This window comes from Colossoma macropomum, unplaced genomic scaffold (genome assembly GCF_904425465.1).
Source record: "Colossoma macropomum unplaced genomic scaffold, Colossoma_macropomum, whole genome shotgun sequence".
NCBI lineage: Eukaryota > Metazoa > Chordata > Actinopteri > Characiformes > Serrasalmidae > Colossoma > Colossoma macropomum.
In genome coordinates, this window is record NW_023494804.1 from 2456633 (window position 1) to 2482823 (window position 26191).

At 42.4% G+C, this 26191-nt stretch overlaps 1 protein-coding gene across 3 annotated transcripts; it reads right to left on the bottom strand.

The window, feature by feature from the left end:
- Positions 1-8903: 8903 nt before the first annotated feature.
- si:dkey-250d21.1 lies at positions 8904-25876 on the bottom strand. Of its 3 annotated transcripts, none has more exons than XM_036594421.1 (14): positions 25738-25876; positions 22494-22614; positions 21327-21434; positions 19494-19530; positions 17597-19419; positions 16771-16798; positions 14173-15941; positions 14017-14062; positions 13749-13789; positions 13588-13648; positions 11595-13405; positions 11457-11493; positions 11082-11213; positions 8904-10926 (listed from the first exon to the last, which is right to left on the bottom strand). In XM_036594421.1, exons 1-14 carry the CDS (start codon positions 25824-25826, stop codon positions 8981-8983), a joined length of 8049 nt encoding a protein of 2682 aa, XP_036450314.1. In that variant the 5' UTR covers positions 25827-25876; the 3' UTR covers positions 8904-8980. The 3 variants fall into 3 exon arrangements, with proteins under 3 accessions (XP_036450314.1, XP_036450315.1, XP_036450313.1); XM_036594422.1 differs by having other exon boundaries at positions 11082-11210; positions 13749-13792; XM_036594420.1 differs by having other exon boundaries at positions 13749-13792.
- Between the last annotated feature and the right edge of the window lie 315 nt (positions 25877-26191).

Genomic DNA, 26191 nt, shown 5'->3' on the forward strand with positions numbered 1-26191 from the left:
TTTTAATTGCTTGCTGGCCTTAATTATTACTAACTTTTCAGTTCCTCTTCGCCTCATCAGCCTTGTAGCCTTCGGTAAAGTGTGCTGTAGAATTTTTGCCAAAATATTCCTGTAAGACTAAGATTTGCTAGAAGAAATGCAAGGAAAGTTGATACAAACAAAATAGAACACCACCACAAATACAAGCAAAGAAATCAATCATATATTGGAGAACCAATGTCCGTCTCTGAAAGTGAACCAGCTGTTCAACTTCATAATCGTAGTGGCAAATAACACAAATCATTGCAGGAATGCAGAACACTGTCTGGGAGGTAAAGGCACTGACCTGGCTGTTTTGGGTGGGGATGAACACTGACCTACTAATGCCGTGTAGATTTAAAGGGCAGAAAGTGACCACGGGACAGAAGAATAGATAAATTGTGCTGCCACATCTGTGTTTGATCAATACCCTTCAGCAGGATTAGAGAAAAGAAATCAGAACAGTGGTTTGGTTATTAGGACGGGGGGATATATACCCTGGCCTGAAAGCGAAGCTGCACAGAGAAAAGGCTGCCAGAGCAGTAACCCAATCACTCCAAATCACAAGGTAATCCCACTTACCCCCCACAGTTAGGACGGAGCCTCATTCAAACCCGCCTGACTCAAGAGAGCACGGCTTTTCATAAGTTACCAAATTAATCAGTGACACACATTCTTAATACTCTCAAATTAGAAGGGCTGAAAAAAATATGTGGAGCTATTTCAGGAATTCTAATAGGCGTATTAATCTCCCGGGAACGTTTCTGTTCAAGGCTGCTGCAAGAAAACAGCCACGTTAGATTTGCAGCAGAAAGAAAGCGGGGAGAAAACCTTTAACCTTCTTGGAAACCTATAGGTTAATGCCACTCGGGTGCATGTTGCAGAGAAGATCTTGATGTTATAGGTCTAGTTTTACCTGCAGCAAACATAAAAAAGAAGTTTCCGGGTCTGCTCAACACACTTGACATCAGAATAACGTGAACCAAATGCGCTATTTGTTGGTGGTTCAAAGTCTGCAGACGGACTCTGACTTTTTTCCCCAGCGCGGAAACCTTGAAATGAAATCCAGCTAAGCCCTCTGCCTCTCTCTCTAGAGTGCAGTTAAAGGCATGCTGTGTGGACACGATTACACACAAGCCTAGCTTAGGCTGTCCAGCCCGGCCACAGCTTCCAGCAGGAAACCAGCTCAAGAGTTCAATTAGGGCAATTCTCAATTTGGCCTGGAGATCAGCAAACACTTGGTGATATCACGACACAAGGAAGAAAGACCTCAAACTTCTTTTCTATGCTTGCATTTATAAATATTTGAGTTAAGGCCTATTGACACTAAGTACAATTTTCTTGGACAAAAAAAAAGCTGCAATTTTTAATGCAGTGGAAACTTCACATTAAGTCCAATGCGTACGTGTATTGGATAGTAGCAACAACTATAAGGCGCACACACTGGGTGTGTCCCATTCTACAAATGACTACAACTTGTATGGAATTCCACCATACAAGACCTGAAGCTGCAATGAGCAATTCTAAAGGTATTTTTGTATGTCACCGGGAAACAAATTCCCCAATGACGAACTTCAGGCAGCCTATCGCAATGCACATTTGCATGGATTGCAACCAACACAACAGAGGCCTGATTAGTCAACTGGATTAGTCAGCTGAGACTGCTTAAAAATTTTACTCAGCATTGTAGTCTGACTATTTTGGACTCAATATGACAGACTGCATGCGTAACAAGCATGTGTTTTCAAACTTGAGTGTTTTTTTTGTCTCTTAAAATTAGATTGTGTGAATAATCCTGAATGCAATACAGCTGGAAAGAAATATTCAAGTCCTCTAGCTAATATCCAGCCACATTACGTAAACACAACTGACCTCTTCAAGCAATACTAGCTAGTCATTCTCACAAGCTGCAACCCACTTCCTCCTTGTTTTTAGTTATAACTCTATTCTGCTTTATAAGGAATGTCCACAGTAAGCCACCATGAGATTCCACTGCAAAGGCTCTCAACAGACTAACTTTTGCACTGAAGTTCCTCTATTGATAAGAACCCCGCAAAAAAAAACAGCCCAGAGCTTTTTTTGTACTGACAGATTATAAGCGGCACAGTTGAGTCATGCAGTAACTATCAGTAGGAAAGAAGACCATTTGAAGCTACGTTTTTCTACCTAAAATCCAACCACAAACACAGCAGAACAGAGTTTGGACAGGAAGCTACCATGAAATGCTACCACAAAAGCTGATAACATCAGCCTAACTTTTGCACTAAAGTTCCTCTACTGAAAGCCGCTATAGCAGAAAGGAAACCCAGAGGCATAATCCTGTCTGCAAACGGGGCTGCTGCCAGCCGGCTGGCTCTCAAGGGAGATGTATCCGTTTGCTCACGGGATGAGCCGCAGAGACACGGAGAGATGCTCCTTTCACACCAGTTTGAGCACCGACAATCAGGCCCTTGTTTTCGGGGGAGGGAGAGGGCAGCACTGTTTCAGCTTACAGACAGGAGTACAGGAGTACTGTCAGGAAAAGATCACAGGGGAAGATGGTCCAGATGAACAGCCGAAGAGAAACATCGTTCAGAGTGAGCGCTTTTGGAGAATGGGAGGAACAGGAAAGAAACTAATCCCAGGCTCAAAAAGACAAGGGAAAGGTGCTTCAACATTTCCGGAAAGTTTAGCAGCTTCAGGGCTTTGTTCACAGGCTTTGTACAAGCCAAAAAGAGATGCATTCTTTGGATTCTGAAGTCCAAAAGCAATAAAAATCTAAAATATTAACGTCCGGCGTTCAGATTCAGATGATATAGCTTACAAGCCATGGATATGGTTTCAGCTGAATGACCCAGCAACTGGAAGCAAACCCCCCTGAACCACCGTGAAACATTCCATAAAATAAATCCACTGCTTGCCTTCTTCGCAAAGTGCCTTTTAACATAGCGAGCTTATCATATGCGTGGGGATCTATTACTTAAACTGCCTTGCACAGAGAGGAATTCAACTCCTAAACCCATCAGTTATCATGTTTAAATGTGAACACATGTTCATCTCAGTGTCGCAAGTAAGAAAAAATGAAGACAAAAATCTGGCCTGAAGATCACACAAATAACAATAATTTATTGCTCTGTGGAAAATGGGGCCAGAATCAAATTCTATAGTCGAATGGAAAACGCATTGGCCGATGACAGAGGGACAAGAATTTGGCTTGTCTCTGTAGTATCCAACCCTTCACTCAACCCTCTGGGAACGTAGCAAACGAGCAATTGTTTTCGAGACTGATCTAAGTGGTTATTCTTCTGGATTTAATCCATCCCCAGAGACAACACATGCATCATTTTGATGTGGGCAAATCCTGTATAACAATCGAGGCCCAATCAACAATACAGCAAGTTTACAGTAAATGAACGGACTTGTATAAACCACTTTGACTTTAGTCATCAAGCTGATGTCCCCGGTAAAATGTTAAGCCTTCCAACTTGGAAAGTTTTTAAAATAAATCTCCTCTGCAAACAACCTTCTTCTTTGCCAGGGCTTCGATTCAGTACTTTACAATTAAGTTAATAAACTCTTCTATGACTGATTTGTGGTCGTGGGTACCACAGTGTTGTCTTGTTAATGGCCTTATATGACTTTGCACTCTAACCTTTTCTACTGCATTTCTCACAAGAAACAACCCTAAAAAGATCAAAGGCCACTGCCCTAAAGGTGATCCTGGGTCCAAGATTACAGGAAAATGGAAGATTAATGGCTTCTCAGTGAGATCTCAAGATCTAACCCTGAAAACAATATTCAGTGATGGATCTGCAGTCTGTGAGTCTTAGGTTAAGGGTTTGCTGCAAATCATCGACATGCTACAGGGGGCCAGGCTCACTCTGTGAAAGGCAAGGGACAAAAAGCCTAAGCAAGCATTCAGAGTTAAGGGATTAATAATTAACTTTCTTTAACTCAAGGGAAGAAAAGAGGACTGTGGTAGGAAGTGGTGGACTAAAGCAGGATTTATGCCTGTTTTTGAAAAAGAACAAATAAACCATTCAGGTTGTAAAGGAGAAAACTGCCATGAAAACATTTGTATGCATGAACAAGGATCAATACCCCATATGTTACTTTTAAATAGCTTGAGCAAACAATAGTTTCACCGCACACATGCAATCATAATACAATGCTCAAGTGTATTCAATAAGAGACCTGGAGGCCAACATCTCTGCTTATATCTAACTCCACAAGTAGAAAAATCCCCCCTCAATGTTTAGGTGGATAACACTGCATATGCAATGTATTAGACACTCAGTTGTTGCTTTTGAAATGAAAAAGGCTTTATGTCAGAAGCAAAATGCACTTACGGTTGATTTATATTAAAACAAATATGGTATAAAATATTATAAACAAACTATTAACAGCTTTGCTTTGATGTTCATACAACTTTCTTATTTTTTCCCTTTAAATAGCAACCAGACTTTGCAAAGGGCAGATGTAATTTTTGTTGATCTTAGCTGTCAGACAAGACAGAGGCAGCATGAAAGATCACTTACAGTGATGTGAAGCCAATCCCAGGGACCTTTTTCAAGTATCTACAGGTTATAACCCAAACAAAATATTACAAGAGAAGCCCTGACATGAAAAGATAATAACGATACACAAAGGGATCACTTAAATAGCCAGTGACATAGTCTGATCTGGAAAGTTAGACAAAGATGGGTTACATATGTGCCATATGAAAGGATGTCTTCCTTTTGACCACTCCAGGATGTTGCAGATCATTGAGCTAAAAGGGCTAGCCTGGTGCCTGAAGAACAGCTAGAAAGCCTAGAATGATAAAACATGAATTTGGCAGTGTAAGCTCCAAAACATGCTGCTGCTACACAGACAATATGACACACAGCCCCAAGAATTACTTTTACAAGATGCTAAGTAAATAAAAAAAATATATATAATTAAAACATAGCACCACGCAAAATCAGTAGATTCACTCAACTGTCAAGAATAAATTCAGTGTACTGGAGACACCGGCTGAGACTTGCAGCTGGCTGAACATGTAACACCACAGAAGGCCAAGCCTGCCATCTTGTGGACATTTGTACAAGACGCTTTTATAGTCTTGGAAACCTGAATCAAGTGGCAAACGAAACTTTTCATTTAAATTCTTTTTATTTGTTTATTTTAGTCAAATATATATGAATGCTTCCTTCTTGAGGAGGGTTTTTCGGAGAGAATGTTTACAGAAATCAATTAATCTAAATCAAACTGCAAACAAATTAAAACAGTGACAAACAATGGAACGTAGCATTTCAATTTGTGCCATGGGATGACATTGTGACATGATGCAGCCATTTTTTTAAATTCATGGATTATTCATTTAAATGTGGGTAACTTGCCTAAATGTGTCCTTGCTTGTAATTAATCTTATAGGATTTACATGACAAAAAAAAAAATCCTTAAAAGTTCCTGAAGATGCTGGAAAGCTTCCAAAAAGCCTGGCTTGAAAGCAATTTTTTCAGACATCCTATGCCTCATGTTCCTAGAGTCAGGGTGTTTTGCATAAAGGCACAAAAGCATTAAAGCCCTCCAAGGGCATTTTTTTTTTTGGCAAGACATTGGTCCCAACAGGCAGTCCTCTTTCTTATTCCACATCACAAACAAGGAAAAAAAATAAGACAGAATAAAATAAAACATACAATTATTAGATTATACTTAAAGTGTACAAGTCTAACATCATTTCTCTAATAAAAAAAAGTCTACTGAAACCTATGCTTAGATTTGAACAGTAAAGGTGGATACAGTGGGTCACTCTCTGAGGACTTCAGCAGTATATGACACCCTAATGAAAAGCTAGTTTGTGAGCAGTTGAGGGGAAACCTCTACAAAGTATACAGCACAGGTACGGTTCTCTGGGGCTGTTGGATAAACTCCCGTAGACTCAGTTTTCCCTGTCTGATCAAGCCCTCTCCTCTGCAGCAGGGCAGGACCACAAGGACCCGGAGGATCATGTCAATGTTAGGGAAAGACTTTATGTCCGAGGCCTTCAGGGTGTTTAGAACACAGGTGGGAAGGGGTTGTTGAGCAGATATGCTCTCCAGCCACTTCTGCCTCCATTTCTGTAGCTCTATGTGTAAAGAGCTCCAGTCAGGCAGATCTTCCTGGTATACCTTGAAAAGGTCAGTGTCCGTGCAGCATCCTTCCATCTTAGAAATGACATAAGGCACAACCTGCAAGCAGCGAAGGGCTGATAGAACATAGTCAGAGAAAAGCTCTCTTATCTCGCTGATCGAGTGCTCTATTGCTCCTTTGCTTACAACCTCCCTGTAGTGCACAAACAAGGACTCTTGTGAAGTGTGGTGAACACTGATTTTCAACTTGGAAGCTAGTACCACTGCCTCTTGGAACCATGTCTGAAGATGACCATCAACATTAGCAGTCACATCATTCAGAGCGGAGAGTAGGTCAGGCAGGCTGTTCACAGCTTGATATAAATCCAGAGGTCCACCTTGGAGACTCTGACTTAAATTTTTGGTGAGGCTCAAGATGTTTTTCATTATCACAACAGACAGGATAAACTCAAAGTTCTGGAAAATGCAGAGGAAGTCCACAGCCTGTGTTATTTCTGCCTGGTTGTCATGGTTTTCCTTAATGTCTTTCAGACAGAGCATGATGGCTTCTAGAATTTCTGTTGCGAGTTCCAGAATGTCATGGCTCCTCTCCCATTGGCTTCTGATTAGCTTATCTCTCAATTCACCGTGCTTTCTTTCATCCTGTTGGAACAAAGACATGACTATGTTTTGTAGCTTAGCCTGTTTCTCTGCATCCTCAGTCAACCAATAAAGTACTTTCTCAACCCACATGGAGCACTCTGCTATCTCATTCACTGTAGATGACCTGGCCAGCCACATGTTGAGAGAGACAGAGGAGTTGATGGTGCGTACAGCTTGTGGGTACCTCTGTGACAACAATGCTGCCACTGCTCTCACCTGTGCACCTGCAATACCTACAGTCAGTAAGCTTTGCCCTCGACAAAAAGCCAAATTCAAACCACACTTTTCAGACAGTGCTGTTGTCACAGAATCCATGAAGACATTAATGTCCTTGTCAAGGGGGACAAAAGCTAATGTATCCTCACATAATGTCTGTTTGTCGAAATAGCAGACACCCACAGGAATATATGGATTGCCTTCAATCTCCACCTGTTGATCAAATATGATGGAAAAATACCTTGAATTTGAATGTTCTTCGAGAAATGCCTCTTGAGCAGGGCCATCATAGAAAGACAAGATTGCTTTATGGGGTACAGTGCTGTCAGGTGCAGCTACTGAAGGCTGGTGCAGGTTATCCTGACCTGCTGCTTGTGTGACTATTTTGGGATGATCTGGGCCATCTTGAGATATTGGACAGGACTGATCAATACCATCCTGAACAGTTACTTTGGCCTGGTTAGAAACATCCTCACCTGCAGTCTTACTATTGTATATATTAGTTTGCGATGCAAAATCTTGACTACTCACAGCTTGAGTTGTTGTGGAAGCCTGGGAAACACTATCTTGAGTGAGAACTATGGGCTGCCTATCTTTGTCATCTTGATCTACAGGGTTGGCCTTATCAAAGTCATCAGGAGCATGCACTTTGGACTGACTACTGTCATCCTCAGCTGAATACATAGCCTGAGTGGTAACATCTTCACCTTTAGCTTTTAGCTCAGTATCTTGGGCTGCTGCTATGGGCTCCACGGAGATATCCCGGCCTTCTGTAGCATGCATGGAAACATCCTGAACTTCAGTGACATGCCTCCATGTTGACCTCCTGGACGTCTGCATCAGGATCCATTGTAATATCCTGTGCTACTGTTGTGGGTTCTGCAGAGACCTCTTGGGGTTCTATCTCAGGCTCCATTACTACATCCTGAACTTCTGTTGCTGCAGGTTCCATGGTCACATCTTCAGATATTGCAGCAGGGTGCGCAGTGACATCCTGGGATACTATGCTGGATTCTGTGGGGACACCCTGGACCATTACTATGGGTTCTGAGACAACATCCTGAACTTCTGTGGTATCCATGCCAACAGTCTCAGTAGCTGTTACATCCTCTGCAACAGATTCTATGCTGTTGAGATGCTCTGGTGGAACAGACTCCATGTTAACACCTTGGACTGCTGCTGTGGGCTCCATGGTAACACCCTGGACCATTGTTGCAGGCTCTGTGGTGATCTCTGGGGCTGCTGTTATGGGTTTCATGGAAACACCCTGGCCTTCTAACACAGGCTCTACAGTAACACACTGGGTAGGAACAGTGGGTTCAATAATCTTGCCCTGGTGTGCTGCTGCAGATTCCAGGGTGACAGTATCTGAGATTACTGCAGATTGTGTAGGGATATCTAGGATGGCTGCTATAGGTTCTGTGGTGACATTTTGCACATCTGTTCTTCTCTCTGCTACAGACTCTGTGGGGGTATCTAAGGCTTCTGTGGGGATATCTAGGGCAGCTGCTGTGGGTTCTGAGGTGACATTTTGCACATCTGCTTTAAGCTCTGTGGCAATATCTAGAGTGGCTGCTATGAATTTTGTTGCAACATTTTGTACATCTGCTCTAAGCTCTCCTATAGGCTCTCTTGGGGTATCTAGGGCTCCTGCTGTGGGTTCTGTGGTGACATCTTGCACATCTGCTCTGAGCTCTGTAGAGACTTCTGATATACTCTTAGTAGTGATGCTCACTCTTTCTGAATCAGGAGCACTGTCGATATCCTGAATTACTGCCGTGGGCTTAGTAGAGATTCCCTGGAATAAAGTTACAGGCTCCATGGCCACATCTTGAGCCTGTGTAGGTCTCATGGTAACATCTGGTGCCGCTGCTACACGTTCTTTAATGACACACTGTGTTTCTTTAACTTGCTCCAGGGAGACTTCCTGCATTTTTACTTGCTTCAGGGTTAGATCTTGGACTTCTGTTGTGAAAGCAACACTAACACCCCGACTTGCTTCTGCATCTGCCTCAGTGGTAATCCCATGGGAATGCTGTTATAGGCTCTGTGACATCACCTTGTTCAGTTTTCACAAGCTCTTCTGAAACAACAGTGGCAAGAGCAGTAGCCTCAGTATTGACAGTACCTGTTGTATTTGATAGATCCAGTGTAACATCCACAGTTGATGCAACAGGCTCTGTGGTGACGTTCTGAGCTGCCAGTTCTGTTACCGGTTCTGTGGCAGCAATCTGTGCTGCTTCTGACAGGTCCATGGGATCATCCTGGACTGCTGCAATAGGCTCTGCTGCAACATTCTGTTCTACCGGTTCCGTAACAGGCTCTGTAGCAGCAACCTCTGCTACTTCTGTAAGATCCATGGGATCATCCTGAACTGCTGCAATAGGCTCTGCTGCAACATCCTGCGCTACCAGTTCCGTAACAGGCTCTGTGGCAGCACCCTCTGCTATTTCTGTAAGATCCATGGGATCATCCTGAACTGCTGCAATAGGCTCTGCTGCAACATCCTGGGCTACCAGTTCCGTTACAGGCTCTGTGGCAGCACCCTCTGCTACTTCTGTAAGATCCATGGGGGCATCCTCAGCCACTGTTTCAGACTCTGTTGTGAGAAACTGGGCAGCCAGTTCTTTTAGAGGCTCTGCAGCAGCATGCCGTGCTACTTCTGTGAGCTCCATGGGGGCATCTTCAGCTGCTGTATCAGGTTCTGTGGTTACATACTGGACTGCTACTGTAGACTCTGCTGGAACAGCTGGCTTAATGGTGTTCCCCCGAGCTGCTGTGACCGGTTTGGTCATTTCTTGTTCAGTCGTTGCAAGCTCCTTTGAAACACTGGCAACAATAGCAGCCTCTGTACTAATATTATGGGTTGTCTCCGATAGATCCAGAACGTCATCCTCAGCTGCTTTAACAGTCTCTGTGGTTTCATTCTGGACTGCCATGACAGGGATTACAGCAACATTTTGAGGTGCTGGTTCTACTACAGGGTCTGGGGTTATACCCTGTGTTTCTCTAATGTTCAAAGTGAGATCCTCATCTACTGTAACCAGCTCTGCAGTTACACCCTGGGCTGGCTGTTCTGTTATAGAAGCTGTGTCAGCAGAATGCTGCACAGCAGCACCCTGTGCTTCTTCAGTGAACTCCATGGGGACAACCTCTGCTGCTGCATGAGGATCTGTGGTGACATCTTGGACTGTTTCTTCCATTACAGGCTCTGTGGTTCGTGTGTCCTGTGTTAGTGAGAGTTCCAAGGTGACATCTGCAGCTGCTGTAACAGGTTGTAAAGTTACAACCTGGGCTGTTGTTACAGGGTCTACAGCCTGAGATGACAGTTCCAATACAGGTTCTGTGGAAATAACCTGTGCTGCTCCAAGTTCCACAGTTACAACCTCAGATGCTGTAACAAACCCTGTGTTGACCTCTTCCGCTGTCGATTCTGTTACAGCCTCTGTGACAACACCTTGCACTGCTTCTTTGGCTGATGTCACAGGTTCTGTGGTGACATCCTGGGTTGTCCCTTCTGTTAGAGATTCTGTAGTGTCATTTTGGTCTTCCACTTCTGTTGTGAGGCCTTGAGTTACTGGTGTGAGATTTATAGTGACAACCTCATCTGCTGTGTAAGATTCTGTGGTGACATCTTGCACTGCTTCTTTGATGTCCTTGGCTGAAGTGATGGGCTCTGTGGAGACATTCTGGGCTGCCACTGTTACAGCCTCTGTTGTGACACCTTGCCCTACAGTTGTGAGGTCCAGTGTAACAACCCTGATATCCTGGGCTGTTGCCTCTGAAACATCCTGATGTCCTGCTGCCTCTGCAAATGGACTCACTGCAGACAAACCTTCACTGCCATCTAGAACTGTAGTTGTCGACTCCTGCCTCCTCTCTAGAGCAGTTGAATCATCTGTTTCTATGGCACTATCCTCTGGAGTCACAGTGATATTTGGTGCAGGAGGACTGAGTTCTGGAGACACAGATAAACAAAAAAAATTACAACAACAACAACAACAACAACAAGCCATAAGAATATATAGCCACAAAGTGTAGTTTCCCTAAACTCACTTAAAGAATAAACGAATGTTCTTACGATAGGATGTTTCAATACAGATTGTCACTCACCTTTAACGTCACATTGAAGTGCTGTTTCAGGCTGATCTTCTGTGATGGATGGAGCTGTGTCCTGTGCTTCCTCTGAACCACCAGAGCCATTAGTCTTAATGGCTATTTCTTCTGAAGCAAACGCAATAACTTCTGGGGAAAAGAGAGAGTTCACTACAAATCCAAAAGCGTAGGTTCTGTACACACTTCAGCTATATTTTTAAGAAAGCATAACTGAACTGTTTCTACGTAGCAAAACAATTTGGGGAAGGCTAGACTGCAAAATTAAAAACATTAGTGAAAGAACACATTTGAAATATAAACACATGACATTTATTATCATATAAAAAAATTATAAATAAAATAAATAAATAAATAAATAAATAAAACACATACCACCATCCATTCTCATAGTGGAGACGTTCTGTTTCATCTGCAGTTTTGAACATGGAATACCAGTTTAAAACACCAGCAACACACTTATGAGCACTTAAAAAAATGAGCAAATAATACAGTACAAACCTAGGTACACACCTGACAGAGAAACTCATGACACTCTGGGTCATTTTCCATACACCTGTCAATCACATCCTCCAAAGTCTGCAGTGCCTTGCGATGCATAAGGAGCATTACTGTGTCAGTCTTACTACCCCTGCAGACAATGTCATTCCTGAGAAAGGATCTCAAAGAGTTAAGAGTGGTCTTCATTAAATCACACTCCATGCTAATGCTAGGTAGCACAGCCACAAGCTTGAGGAGGGCGGTAACATTAGGATGACTTCTAGCCTCGGGATGATGGAGAGTCTCAGAGATGGAGGCCGGTGGTGAGATGTCTTGATACTTTTCTCGCCAAGCAGTAGCCCAGGTATTTATGTCATCTTCTACTGTGTCTGGTTCAGGTAGATCACTTTGATAGATGGTGTAGAGTTTATCTGTTGCCTCCGGAAAAATAGGCAGAGGGTTGCAGGTTGGAAGCAGCGAGAGAACCTTGAGGGCCTTCAGGTGACATTCAGAAAAGTTAAACTTCATTTCTTCAATCAGACCACTCAGAACAGGTATGCTGACTGTTTCTCTGTAGCCCACCTCTGGTGCCTCATAGCTGCCAACTGCCTCTGGATAAGACAGTCCTCCAGCAACTTTAGCAGCAAGCTGTGCTGCCTCCTCAAACCAGACAGCATGCACTGCATTTATATTCTCCAGCATCTTACTCAGGGACTCTACTATAAGAGGGATCTTCTCCAGCTCACACATAATGTCAGCTGGATTTCCACAACGGAACACCGTGCTACAATTACGTAGTGGAGCACAGGCATTTTTCAGGATCACAAGAGGAATGACAAAATCAGACTCCCTAATGGCAGTAGAGAGGATTAGGGCATGTATTGACATGCTATTACTCCATGAACCATTAGAATTGTTACTAACAGAGTCCAAGCAACTGAGAACTCCCTCTAGCATGTCCACCAAAATGTCAAAGAAATCTTCAGTTTTTTTCCACCTCGACAAACAGGTCTCTGGGACCTCTGCAAGAGCTTCTCGAGGAGTATTCAAGAGACCCTCCATAGTCTGGGAAAGCTCAATATGCAGTCTTGGTGACTGATCAAAGAAAAGTAACAGGTCCTCAACCACACCAAGAACCTTAGTGATGGGGTCATTATGAAGGCTTACAGCCAGCCAATAGGCAAGTCCACAGGACTCACTAGGCGTGTTGATGGCAAGAGGATAGCTGGCCAAGAAGTCTAATGACATTTTTCTAAGACTATGACTACTAGCACCCATACACATGAAGGACTGGCCACGACAGCAGCCCATCTGGAGTCCCCATTCCTCTATGAGAGTGTCTGAAAGAGTCTTGGCTTGAACATCTGCATCAGCACTTCCATCAAAGGGCAAGAACCCTAACAGCTCCACTTTAGGTGTGCAATCATCAACATACCTGACAAAGACAGGGAAGTACTTCTTGTCATCCACCGAGACCATTTTATCAGTGATAATGGAAAAGAATGGGGACTCTTGAACTTCACAGAGGATTGTTTCCCTGATGGACTTAACAAAATTCTCCAATATTTCCCCATCTGATAAGCACTTAATATTCTCCTGACTCCAGTGACACATGCTAAGCTCTTGAATGATGCAGTCTTGCTCTTCCTTTGGAAGTTCTAAAAACAGGCAGTTTCTCCGGGCCATTCTGGCTGCCACTCTAAAGACTCTCTCGCTGCTTTGAAGATTGTCCGCAGGTTTGCCAGCGTGGCCATTCTCATCCAAAGGCTTCACCTGCTGTTCTGTCATAAGTGCTTCTGACACTGGCTGAGTGTCCATTTCTTCTACAGCACCTTTGTAGTTATCTACAAGAAAATTAAGCACCTATTAAATATTTCAGTAAGCATTAAAATTACAAAAACAATGTGTTTAAAAATGTGTTAAGTGCAGGACAGAAACACATACACATACATATTACCATGAAGATTTAATATAATCTTAAAAACTAATGTGAGGTTATTTTTGTGAGAGGGCTGGGGGCTCATACCTTCTGCCTTTACATCATTACGTTCTGGGAATATTTCAGATGCTTTGTCCTTGGGGAAGATCTGTTTTCAAATCAATTTAAAGGGTATAAAAAAGTTAATGACAGCTCAAAACCATTACAAAAGCAAGAGAAAAATATGCTAACAACTTAAATTTTCAAACCTGCTGAGTGTCCATCTCCTCTACCTCATCTTTGTGGTTATCTACTGTAAAACAATAGACCAACAGCTTGACTGGATCACTTTGTGAATGTGTTCAGGCATAGAATTAAAAAGATTAAGAACTGAAAACTCTAAATATCTTCAAAACAACATTTCCTGTTTGTAGTTGCTAATCATTCACAGCAGAAGTTGCAATACAATATTTTATGGTTTAGGTTCAAGAATTCTAAAACCAGAAGCAAGCTGAAACAGATAATAGAATGACAAACCTTCCTTTACTTCAGAATTCCTCAGGAGACTTTTAGACTCTTTGTCCTGTGTAAAAAAACAATGTTGAAGCAGTATGAAAAAAACAAAAAATTTAACAATCCATACTTTGATTACTATGATGATTATCAGTTAAACAAACAAAAAAAGGACCTTACCAGGCAGATGCCCTCCAGTGTTTTTGGAGTGACTTTCAAGCACTGGGTTACCATCCTGTCCAGATCCCTGTTGAAGTTTGCGCCCACCTGCAGCATGGCTAAACATGGAGACCTGTCTTTGGCATAGGTGTTCCTCAAGTAGTCTTGAAACATTTTATGGCGCTTCACTTCCCCACAGTATTCCAGTGCAGTGCTTGGCAAGACACACATGATCTTTAGCAATGTGTTAATGTTGGCAAAGTACTGCATGATTGGTAAGCGAAGAGTCTGAAAAATAGTGTCCGGTATAGTCGGAGAGACCACTTTGGTCTTCCATTTTACCTTCCAGCAAGACAACTCTGTGAAGAAGTTGTCAGGGTCTGGAAGGTCACCGACATATAAAGGAGGCTTTGACTTCAGGCTTTCAAAAGTGTAGCTGACGGTCACAGAACACGGGACAAGGGATAAGAAGTTGAGTGCCTCTTTGTGGTCATCAGAGAAATGATCTTTGACAGAGTTGATAAGGTGGTCAACTAAGGGGAGGCTGACTACATCTTTGTAGTATCCGCCTGGTTTTAGCAGGCTGTCCCTTGGAAAGGTTACACCATCAGGCACTTTAATCTGCACACCCAGGTTTTGAGCAAAGGCACAGGCTTCATCAAACCAGTTTTGGTGGAATACTTTGATGTTGGTCTTGACTCGGTTGAGTGTGGCTACAATGCCACTGATTTGGCAGAGCTGTGAGGCAGCACTAAAATGATCTTTCTGTAGTGCCGCACTCAGTTCTCTGGTGAAGGATGAGACGTTCTTCAGGGCAACTAAAGCTACAATGAAATCAAAGTCCCGAATCAGTTGCAGGAGTTTCTTGGCTTGGTTAATTACGGACAAACTCCAACTCTGTGGACTGTGGCTCTGGAAGGACTCTAGACACTGTGCTAATGGTTCCAGAATCAGAGCAAACACATCATAAGAGTCATGCTTCTCTAACCAAGAGGAACAGAATGTCCCTTGAAGTTCGTGGACTTTCTCATAGCTCTCCCTTAGACCAACAGCTAAGACCTGGTCTAGCTCTTTTTCCAGTTCAGGCATGCTGCTGAAAAACAACACTATCTTCTCTAATGTATCAATGGCTCGGCAGACTGAGGCCACAGGCACAGACCTTGACCACCAGGTATTAAAAGAGTAACAAGAGCAGTGAGTGCATATTGCAAGAGGGTGCATCTCTTGTACTTTGCAGGCGAAAGCCTTAAGCTTGTAAGAGACTTCACCTGAACCCAAATAAGCCTGGCCTCGGCAATATTTCAAATCAAGACGCCACTCTTTGGTGACAACGTCAAAAAGACGCTCACACATAGATTCGGTATCAAGGCTCGCATCCACAAATCCCAGCAGCTCCAGCCGCATGACATCAAAACTATCCACAAACCTGAGAAACAAGGGGAGAAAGTCTCCTTCTCCTAACCTCACTGCCCGATCAATGAACAAGGAGAAGAAAGAATTACCGACCTCAGAAAGAACCCCTTCGCGTACCACGTCCTCGCATACTTTCAAAACTTCGTTCATTTCTGATTTTGTCACATATTCAACTTCTCCCTCCTGGCCTCCCTGAGACTGCCTGCTTTGGCTGTTGCAGGCTGCAGTGACCGCAGCCAGCAAGGCTGACTTCAATGCCTCTTTATCAGTCCCTGTACAATCAGCTGGTTTCTGTGTCTCCAATTCCATATCCAAGGTCATTTCTCTTGGTTCCTCCATATCTTCCTTTGAAGCATCATTTGCATTGTTTTCTGATGCTGAAAAAAATAAAAGATAAAAAAATTAAGTTTTTTCAAGTAAAGAAAAAAATTAGTACATATATTTATAAGCCTATATAAGATATTTTCCCCAAACAGTGTAAGCAACATGAGAATTAATTACTATTAAGAAGGATTAGTTTTACATGTTGAGGTGGTTATGTATGTGGTTATGTGATAATTTTCAGTTTCTCAACAATTAGGTATCCAAAAACAAGCATGTCTGTAATTTTTACAGACTATGCATCCCTGTATCAGTAAAGTATGTGGCACTTTATAGGTTAAATTAATCCAGTGCAAATTGCCGTCAGTAAATATTCCATCATATCCTGTGGAAAAGGAGCTTTTGCTGTTTTCCAAAATATAGAGGCACTCAAAGAAGTATTGTATTTGTATTCTCTATGGCTCAAATCAAGACGACGTATACAGTCCTCCTCAAGCATAGGACTCTGAACATTAATCCATGAAAAGTGACAAAGCTTAATTTTATATATCAGCGACTGTTGGCTGTAAATTCCCGAAATAACAACAATGCTATGTAAATTGTTAGGGTAAACAAACTCACTATTAAATTAAATGTCTGGACTTGTGAGCAGCCGTACGAAACATTTTTGGTGTGATGGCAGCTTGTAAATTCAGTAGCCACTCTTGAGTAGTCAACTTTTTCAACAAGCCAAGATTTCTTATTTCACTCAAATTACAACATTACAGACATCCTGTGGTAAAATGACATTAGCCCCACCTCCCCATGTAGAGCCAGTCCCACCCCAATAGTACTTTAGCTGGTGAGAGTTAGTTTTTTTTTCTTTTTTTAAATAACAAGCTTTACCTGAAGGTTGAACTTCCATCACTTCGTCCTGAGAACACAAAAGGAGGCTGCATTATGAATCATACACTGTGTGACTAATACAGTAGCAATAAGTGATCAATTAACAATCACAGAATTAACAATTAAACATGTCACATAAATACACCTCACTGGCCTACATTCATCAAACTCCACAAAGCAAGAATATCTGGGTCAGTCAATCAATGATTATATGAATGCATAGAGCCTCATTTTAGTTTACAGCTCACACTATGGTCACTTATCCACTACAAGGTACCATAACTTTTGGCACCAGAAAACTGCTTTTTCCATTGGTCCAGCACAAGAAGTCCCAGTTTTACGGATTTTGGTGCCTAATCCAGACGGTACCAACAGGACCTAAAGGTATTTGAGGGTGTTCTCTGTCTCTGGCAATACTTGCAGCTGAAGCAGACAATGATTTAGCAAATTCTTTAGTCTCCTAGGTGAAGACAATATCATCAAGTACTATTAAATTACCAATAAGAGCACCTGAATGTAAACTGGAATGGTACGTTGATGTGTTGATTGCTAAGGTCACACTAACACTGTTGATATTTACGCTAGCCACCACAGAACAAGTGTTTTTGCCCATTTGCTCAACCAGCAAGCAAGGTAGCTAATTACAATGCTGGAGAGGCGTAAAATAAGGAAAAGACAATTGTATCCCAAGTTCAAAAAGTTCCTGCTTGGGTCAGTTCTTGTTTTTGAATGTGCAGTGGAAAAACACCCTAATACACTCTGATATGAATGGTCCAGTTTTACTACGCCATAAACTATAAATCTGAGAAATAAGCAGTCTAATTACCTTACAAAGCAGCTGCAGAATGTCCGGATGATTTTCCACATATGACTGCACCATATCCTCAATGTTGAAGTGTACATCTTGATTGACATAAACAAATGCCATGTTGCACAGTCGCTTCTCTGCTGGCACCTCCTTCATGTAGGAATGATATCTGTCCAAAACCATGTCATACTGTCCATACACATCTGCATCTGCATTAATACAAGGAATCGAACCTAGAACTCTCAGCAGGCTCTGCACATTGGGATAGAAGCCAATGTCTGGGATTTTCAAGGTGGCAAAGACACTGGTGGGCAGGATTCTCCGCTTGCTGGCGTGCCTCCACTTCACCTCCCAGCAGCCCAGCTCATCATAGAAGGAGTCTGGGCGTGCCAGGTTGTTCAGGTTAGCATCAGCCACCTTGTCTTTGCGGATGCTGAAATTGTGGTCAGCCATGTATGACGGCACTAAAGATAGCCATCTTAAGATTCTGACCATCTCAATGCCCAGGACCCTCTTGACCTCATCGATGAGATACTGCAGGATCATCTTGCTCAGTGTTTCCCTGTAGTAATCTTCTGCTGAGGGTTGGGGTTTTGCCTCGCCATCTCCATTAGTGGCAGTGTCCACCGGGAGAGTGACTGGCACTCCCAGCTTTTTGGCCCGACCCACTGCGTCAGAGAACCACTTTCTGTGGAATATAGGAATCTCCTGCAAGTGTTTGTTGAGCAGCTTTAAGGCATTGGAGATGGTGTATTGCAAAGTACTGCTGATGCTGATTATGCCTCTAAGGCTAGGATTCAGAATGCTCACGCAACACAGAGTGTTCTTCAGAACCACCAGGGAGATGATGAAGTTGAAATTCTTTAGCTTGTCTTTCAGCTTGAGCAGCTGTTCCACAATTGCCGTGTCCGCCTCAGACAAAGCGCTAGTGCACATTTCTCCTATGCTGTTCAGAAGTGGCTCCAGAATGTCCAACATGGTCTGGAAGGCATCGGTGCCGTATTCCCAGTTGTTCTGGCAGGCCTCTTTTACACGATCCACCTCACCTTTGATGTGACCATATGCTGTAGTTATCTTGGCATGTAGTTTTTTCATCAGTGTCTCAGACTGCCTCAACATGGCAGCAACTTCTTCTACAGTATCAACCACCTCCTGTATGGGAAGCACCGGCAGGGAACGAATTAGCCACATGTTGAATGCATAAGGGTCACTGGGCGCAAGAACGACTTGTGGGAAATCCCTCAGCATTCTACAAGAAAGCTCTTTCAGCTTCTGACACAGGCTACCTGTCGTCAGGTAAGTGAAACCTCGACAGTGCTCCATCCGCAGTCCCCATTTGCCACGAATCTCAGACACTAGCATGTGGAACAGACTGTCCGAGTCTACGTCACAGGGCAGAAATCCCATCAGGTGCTTCTGTGGAAAGCCGTCATTGGTGACAGTGCGTGTGAACACCGGGATCTGATCTTTGCCCTCTATGTTTGTTTTATCTTGAAGAAGAATGGAGAAGAAGCGGGCCAAGCGCAAACTGTTACGGATCTCCTCGCGCATCACATCCTCTCCTAAGTTCAGCACGTCTTTTGAATCAATTTTTTCTGCACAGATGGGGTTGACCGTTAGCTGTCCAACAGGACCACTCCCCATCGACTTCGCAGCATTGTTGCCAATGCTGAAGCCAGTGAAAGCTAAAGTTTCCTTGAAGTAAACTTTCAGAGTTTCCTTGGCTTTGGAAGTAGCAGGATCATCCTTCTCTGGTTCATCCAACGGAGGATTCTGTGTCACACTGTTTTCTCCTGGGTCTTCTTCCACTGTCTGCTGTGGAACTGCAGCCTGTGTATTACCTGAAGAGAAGTACATATTTATTAGTCTTTTCTTCATGCACATAACATCTGTAACCAAATTTTGCATTACCAACCTTTTGTCTTTTTTGCTTTGACAGGATCCTCGGCAACCTGAAAACACAGATACGAAGGAATACGCTTTAAATATGCAGCCACACTTCTGTATTACTTTGTAATGAGTTGTTGAGACTTGATCATAGAATTCACTACTGAATTCTTCACATTATAAAGGTCAAATATATTTGGAGTAGCATAACTTATCAAATCAGAACATCACACTCTCTCTCTGGCTTACATGGACATTATGATCCAACAAACACACACTGAGAAACACAACTATATCAAAATAATGACTAACAGGCAATACATTATGTATTACTTGCATGTAAGTAAGCAATCTATGGCTATTTCAGTGTATCAACATCAATCTAAGGCTGTTTCCACACCTGATTTGTTTGCTAAAGCTCACCCCGGAGTTTGGGTTTTTGTTTAGTTCAGTTGGTTTCACATTACGACAGATAAACTAACATACTTGGTCACCATTTTTGTTATGTGAAATTCACGAAATGTTTCAATATTTCTTACCACTACTGCCTAAATAAGGTTTAATCTTTTTCAGAGTTAGCTAGCAATGTTTGCTATCTGAACAAAACCAGAGACATTATAAAGGAGGTCTGTTACTTCCACTCATCCCAGATAGCAAGCATATATTGGTTAACACGCTTGATAAGGTCGGCACCCCGCTGACTGTTTGCCACTGCTGGTCCACCCTCGGACCACCCAGATTACTGTCCTGCATACAAGCTCTAACTAGTTTTTAATCTCCTCAAACAGATTTTAAATACACACACTTATTTTACAAAATAAACAGACAAATATTACAAACAACTGAGAGAAAAATGACTAGACCTAATGTAAAATGATTTTAGAAGAACTGTTGTTGCTGATGCTGAGCTAGATTAAAATTGTTTACTCAACTAATTTACAAAATACAACTAAAGAAAGGATGGAAGGAAGGAAGGAAGGAAAAGTAAATCAGACTGAGTGGAAAATGAGCAATGGTAAGTGGAATTTTGTCTAATACTCTTAGCCACCGGTGGGACAGCCGGAAAACGCTAAACAAAACGCTAGTGGACCACCAGCTTTGCCATCAGCAGGCCAAAAGTGGTCCACTATCCTCTTACTATCAGGGATAACACTACTATATCTCTGAATGTGGAGAAACCTACAAACTTAAAACTGAAAGCCACATAAACGTAACAAACATTTTTGAAATCACTGGTAAAATCTGGCAAAAATCACAATTATTATGTAGAACTCTGCTCAAGCAACACATAAACTGAAAAGAACGGGCAGCTTTACAGACTGGCTCTTTTTATCAAAGTGCGGGACACTTCCCAAAAACAAATAGCATTGAGTTCATCACTGAAAAACACACTCCCACATGCAGTAAACTGAATCAGATTGACAATTTTTGGCAGACCACTGTTCAGTTGTTTGGTGTGGACCCAAGTATTACACAAAGCAGTATTTCTCAGTTAGCTAGACAACTTAAGCCCAAAGTCAAGCCTGTCCAATAGGGAAAAAGAGCTAAGGGACATTCCTATTGGACAGTCCTCATCTTCGGGCTCATGTTATCTGGCCGACCAAGAAGTCCTTCTTTGCGAAATGCCCCCCAGGTGCCCTGAGCTCACCAGTCATAACAAGCCAAACTACAGGAAAGCTTTAATTAATCCGCACCAAACCAGACAGGTGTGGAAATGTCCCAAAACACATTTCTAGCTGAGTCATGTTTGTGTTTGCACTGATGTCTTTCTTGTTTTGAATCGGATTTGAAAAAGCAAAGCGGGTGAATACGTAAAGCAAATATTAAAACTGTAGTGTTCAGTAGGTTCTACTGAACTCACCGTTTGTTTTGTTCTTTTTCTGCTGCTCCTCTGTGTGCCGTCTTTGTTGGTTGTGAAGTTAAATATAGTTGGAACTGCATCATCCTTCAAAATAGACTTAAGCTCGCTCTAAAACAAAACAAAATGTGTAAACATATGGCTGCATCAACTGGCCTTCAGCAACATCATAATATATACATTACAAATAGGACAATAGGGACAAAACAACATCAGAAAGCAGCACTACACAACAACAGGAACAGCTGACTAGCTAGCACAGATCAGAAAACCATATACAATGCTATCTATCGCAAGTTGACTGAAGCTACTATGAAACCTCTTTCAGTTACTGCATTATGGAACAGAGAGCTTGCTGCCCTAAATTATACTCCGGAATGGGGAACTATTTAGTCTAATCTTAAGAGAACATCCAAAAATTTAGCACATCAACTTATTCATTTCAAGGTTATTCATAGAGCATACCTGACACCGTATAGAAGATTTAAAATGAAGCTCCAAACTACCCATTACTGTCATATATGTACTAACACTGCTCCTGGTACATTTTTACATATGTTCTGGGAATGGCCCTTCATTGAAAAATTCCAGAAATGTGTCAATTCAGTGTTGTCTGATTTACTGGAAATTGAATATAATTATGACCCATGTTTGTGTCTCTTGAATGACAACTCCAATATAGGGCTAAAGGTTATACAGAGTAAACTATTGTTTTCTGGATTTACTGCTGCTAAAAAGACAATCCTACAAAACTGGATCACACCTGGACTTCACTTGGAATCATTCTGGGCTGTTAATTTACTTAACGTAGCAAAACTTGAATGTACGGCTGCGCGACTTAACCATGCTAAGCACATGACTGTTGAAACATGGCAAACTTTTGTGTTACGTATTTTGGATTTCCTGCAAGGTATACGTTGAATGTGGACATTTCATCCCTTATTTAATTTTGTGATGTTGTACCTTTGATCATTGTTGCTGTCTATGTCTCTTTTTTTGGTTGTCTGTTGCCCCCTATCCCCTTGTTGTTTGTTGTTTTGTGCAATAAAAATTCTTGATCACAAAAAAGAAAACCATATACAATGCTCTTCTATTCACAGAGATCCAGAAGTGACATGACCTTGCCAGGTTTCTAAGGAAAAAATGAATGCTAATAAAATATGTACTTACTTCCTTGTGTATCAAAGATGCATCAAAATGCTTCGAGCAAAGTTTGAAGTTTCTGTGTAAGTATTCAGGTGTTTTAGTCTGGAGGTCTGGTCTGCCACAGTTACCCACCCATTGTTTGCATCTGGAAATAAAGGAGAAAAACACTGGTCAGCTTTCTAGCCAGTTTAACACAGGATAAAACGTCACAAGGATACTTTGCGTAGTTCAGTAGAACGTGCTTCTGGTCACCTTCTCATGTTCTCCATCAACATCATCTGTGAATCTCGGCAGCAATCAGACAGATATGTTTCCAGATTCACCCTGAAGACTGTTCTTCGATTGCCAACTTACAGGTCACAGAAATCACTTCTATATAATTTTCTCTGTCTTGGTGGCTGTAATACAGCACTGGACTAGCCAGGCTAAAATAGAGCCTCCCTCTAAGGGGGTTAGTCTAATACGCTGTTACAACGAAGACCCCCAAAGTAAACAATGAGACTCTCACCCCATATACATTTAAAAAACAGTTCATTTCTTTTTGAAGTCGGCACAAGTTTATGAAAAGTGTCCTACAGAAAGAACATAATTCAGCTTTCTTGTGCGGCTGTTCTAAAATAAATTCAGCAGCGTTTGACGCGATTTCTTTCCATTAATCATTTACTTTAATGCAAACATTTTTATGTACAGGGTGATTAAAAAAGATTCATCCGATTTCAAAGCGCGATATTTTTACAACCGTGAGTCGCCTAGGAACCAATCACAATCCAATTGAAAGAGGGGGTCATAGAGTCTCTGACTGTCAGTGGAAGATGGCTCCTTCAGTCTGAGAGGAGATGAGACCCCTGAGCAGAAAGCGTTCTGCGTTTTCCACTTCAATAAGAGTGAATCAGTCATAACTGTGCAGTGTGATTTTCGTGGGCAGTGAAGCTCCAACAGCTCAGAGCGTTCGCCGTTGGTTCCACAACACTGGATGATCTCCGAAATCGCACTGAAAGAGCCGTGAGTGCAGCGACACTCGACATGCTCAATCCAGTATGGGATGAGTTTGACTATAGTGTTAATGTTGTCTGTACAGCTGGAGGAGGTTCATACTGAGACCTTGAACAATTACATAATAAACTTTATGCTCATTTAAACCATTTACAGTTCACTGCATTGTTCTGTAATGATTTACAAGTGAAATAAATCATTTTGAAATCGGATCAATCTTTTTGAATCACACTGTATTTAGGTTGGAAGGCTTGTCTGGTTCAAATAACCCAAAACTGCACTGATCTCCCCTAGACGACAACATCTTTCCCTGGAGTGTCGATAGACTGCGCCATGCCCATATTAGGAATTTCGGGACAAAGCCATTTTTCTGCATGGGGAAAAATGAATAGCGTCTATATTGCTGCTATTGTGCTCCGAGCTAAATAAACTCGTTTTGTCTTGTGAATGTTTTAGTAGTATGTATGTAGCAACATTCATATTCAGTCTACTAAACTACCTCATTATCCAGAGGATCCAGTGACATTCAGAAGGACAGAAATGTACACAGGACAAAAAATGGTCTGAACATTTTGTTTATCACAGAGAAAACCAGAGCAGTGTTCTTTATATGAGCATATTAATTAGGAGTGACACACCACATTTACCACTCCATGACACTGCATCCATTCCTGGTACAACACACAGGACATTGCTATTAGTAAAGGGCTTTTACTTGAATGATGCTATTTTATAGTTTACACACAATTGAACATTTAATGTATTCAGTTATTTTATTTGTTGTTGTTTACTCTTGTGTAGGTCACTGTACATCTTTGTGGTATCTTCTAATTGCACTACATGCTATTTATGGGCATATGTTGCACAGAGGACCTGGAGCAATGCTGTTTCATCACACTGACACACTGGACACACTTAAAGATGGTTCTTCAAGCGTTCTTTAAAACCATGAGTTGTATAGAAACATTTGCATGCTAATTTTTTTTAAAAAGTTGTTCTTTATATTATTAAAAAAAAAAAAGTTCTGTTATATTATCAGGCATGTAACAATAAAAGCACCCTTTTTGGCGCTATATATAACCATATAAAACACATTCTCCCTCATTCTGAAGAGCCATTCCACCATGCAAAGAATTTTTTAAGTATGCAGAGTTGTGTGGTTCTTCTGTGGTTCTAAATAGAACCACTGCCTTTACTAAAGCACTCTCAAAGAGACATTATTTTTAAGGTGTGTATACTTGTGCATGGTTGAGAGGACAAAGGTCTTCAGATCTTGATTACTATTGGCTCATACGCAAAAATCCTGTACCAAACATACAGAAATTACTTAAAATCTTCATTTTCAAAAAGTGCACATGCACAGGTCTCATAAAACCCAGGAATAGCACAGATTTGCATCATAAACAGTGCTCAAAATTAAAGGGGAACTCCACCAATTTTTCAAAATATCCACATATTAAACAGTTAAAACAGAGTGATTCAGAGAGGTTTGGTGTGAGATGGTTCAGATGTCTTTACAGTGGTGGTGACAGGAACCAGGGGTCGCCATGACTACAACACAAATAGACATTTTATTTACTATCCAAAACCACCAGTGAACCGACACGAGTCTTCTGAGTTTATATATTTATGTTGACGATGGTAAAACAGTGGATAATCTGAAAAGTTGGGACGTTTTTGGCCTAAACTATCACAACACTACTGTAAAGACAATAACTCGGACATCAGGCAGTGAATTCATAACCATTTCATGTAGTAACTTTCTGTGAGGGAGCTTTTAGAGGTGGACGTCTGATTCCTATCACCACCACTGAACAATTTCATTTTTACACCAAACCACTCTGAACCACTCTGTTTACATCTGAACCAGTTAATTATACAGGAATTCTGAAAAGCCGGTGGAGTTCCCCTTTCAGCCCCTGCCATTTTGAGGAGGGCCTGATGATGGCGAGCGAGAACCAAAACCTTTTGCTTGCAGTCGTCATGCAAAAGTTAAGGCTAAAATCAATGACTTTATGCGCATGCTAGTAACCAGCTGGTGCCTGCAAACCTCGATTAAAGAGACCTGAATGGTCAGTGTGGTGACCACAGGCTCAGATGTGGGAGCAGGTCGAGGAGGAAGAGGCTGCACTGCCTTCAATGAATCAAAGAGGAGGAATTAGCTGGCTAACTAGCAGGCGATGCTAGCACGGTCCGTTCTGGGCTCTGTGGAAGAAAATAAGCAGAGTGAGGGTCAACACGCGCCGCCAGAACACGGCCGGAGATCCGCACTCACCGCTCAGGGTCCAGAGGGAACCTGAAGAAGGCGATGTCGGGCTGGTTGGTGCTCTGCTTACAGTCCGCTGCGGCACAGCAGTCGGGCATTTTGGACTACATGCATTCACCTAACAACCAGCATCAAAATGCATGCGTGCAAACGCCTCCCGCGGCCGCTGCTGCTGCGACGGGCGCGAGCTGGGCGACAACAGCGCGCGCCACAGTCTGGATCACCGCCTGAAGCTGAGCTGTTATCTCCTGGAGGGGATCATGCCACGAGCTCGGTGTTCGGAGACCGAGGCGCTGCTGCTGCTGCTGCTACTTTATCCTCCTCCTCCACCAGGAAGAACAACCGATATGGAGCGGAAATGGACTCCCACCGCAGCAGGGATCATGAAAGGCAGCAGCGGCACCGGCTCTGATTCCCAAACGCCGCCGGGACCCGCCAAGCAGCGCCGACCGCACCGACACCT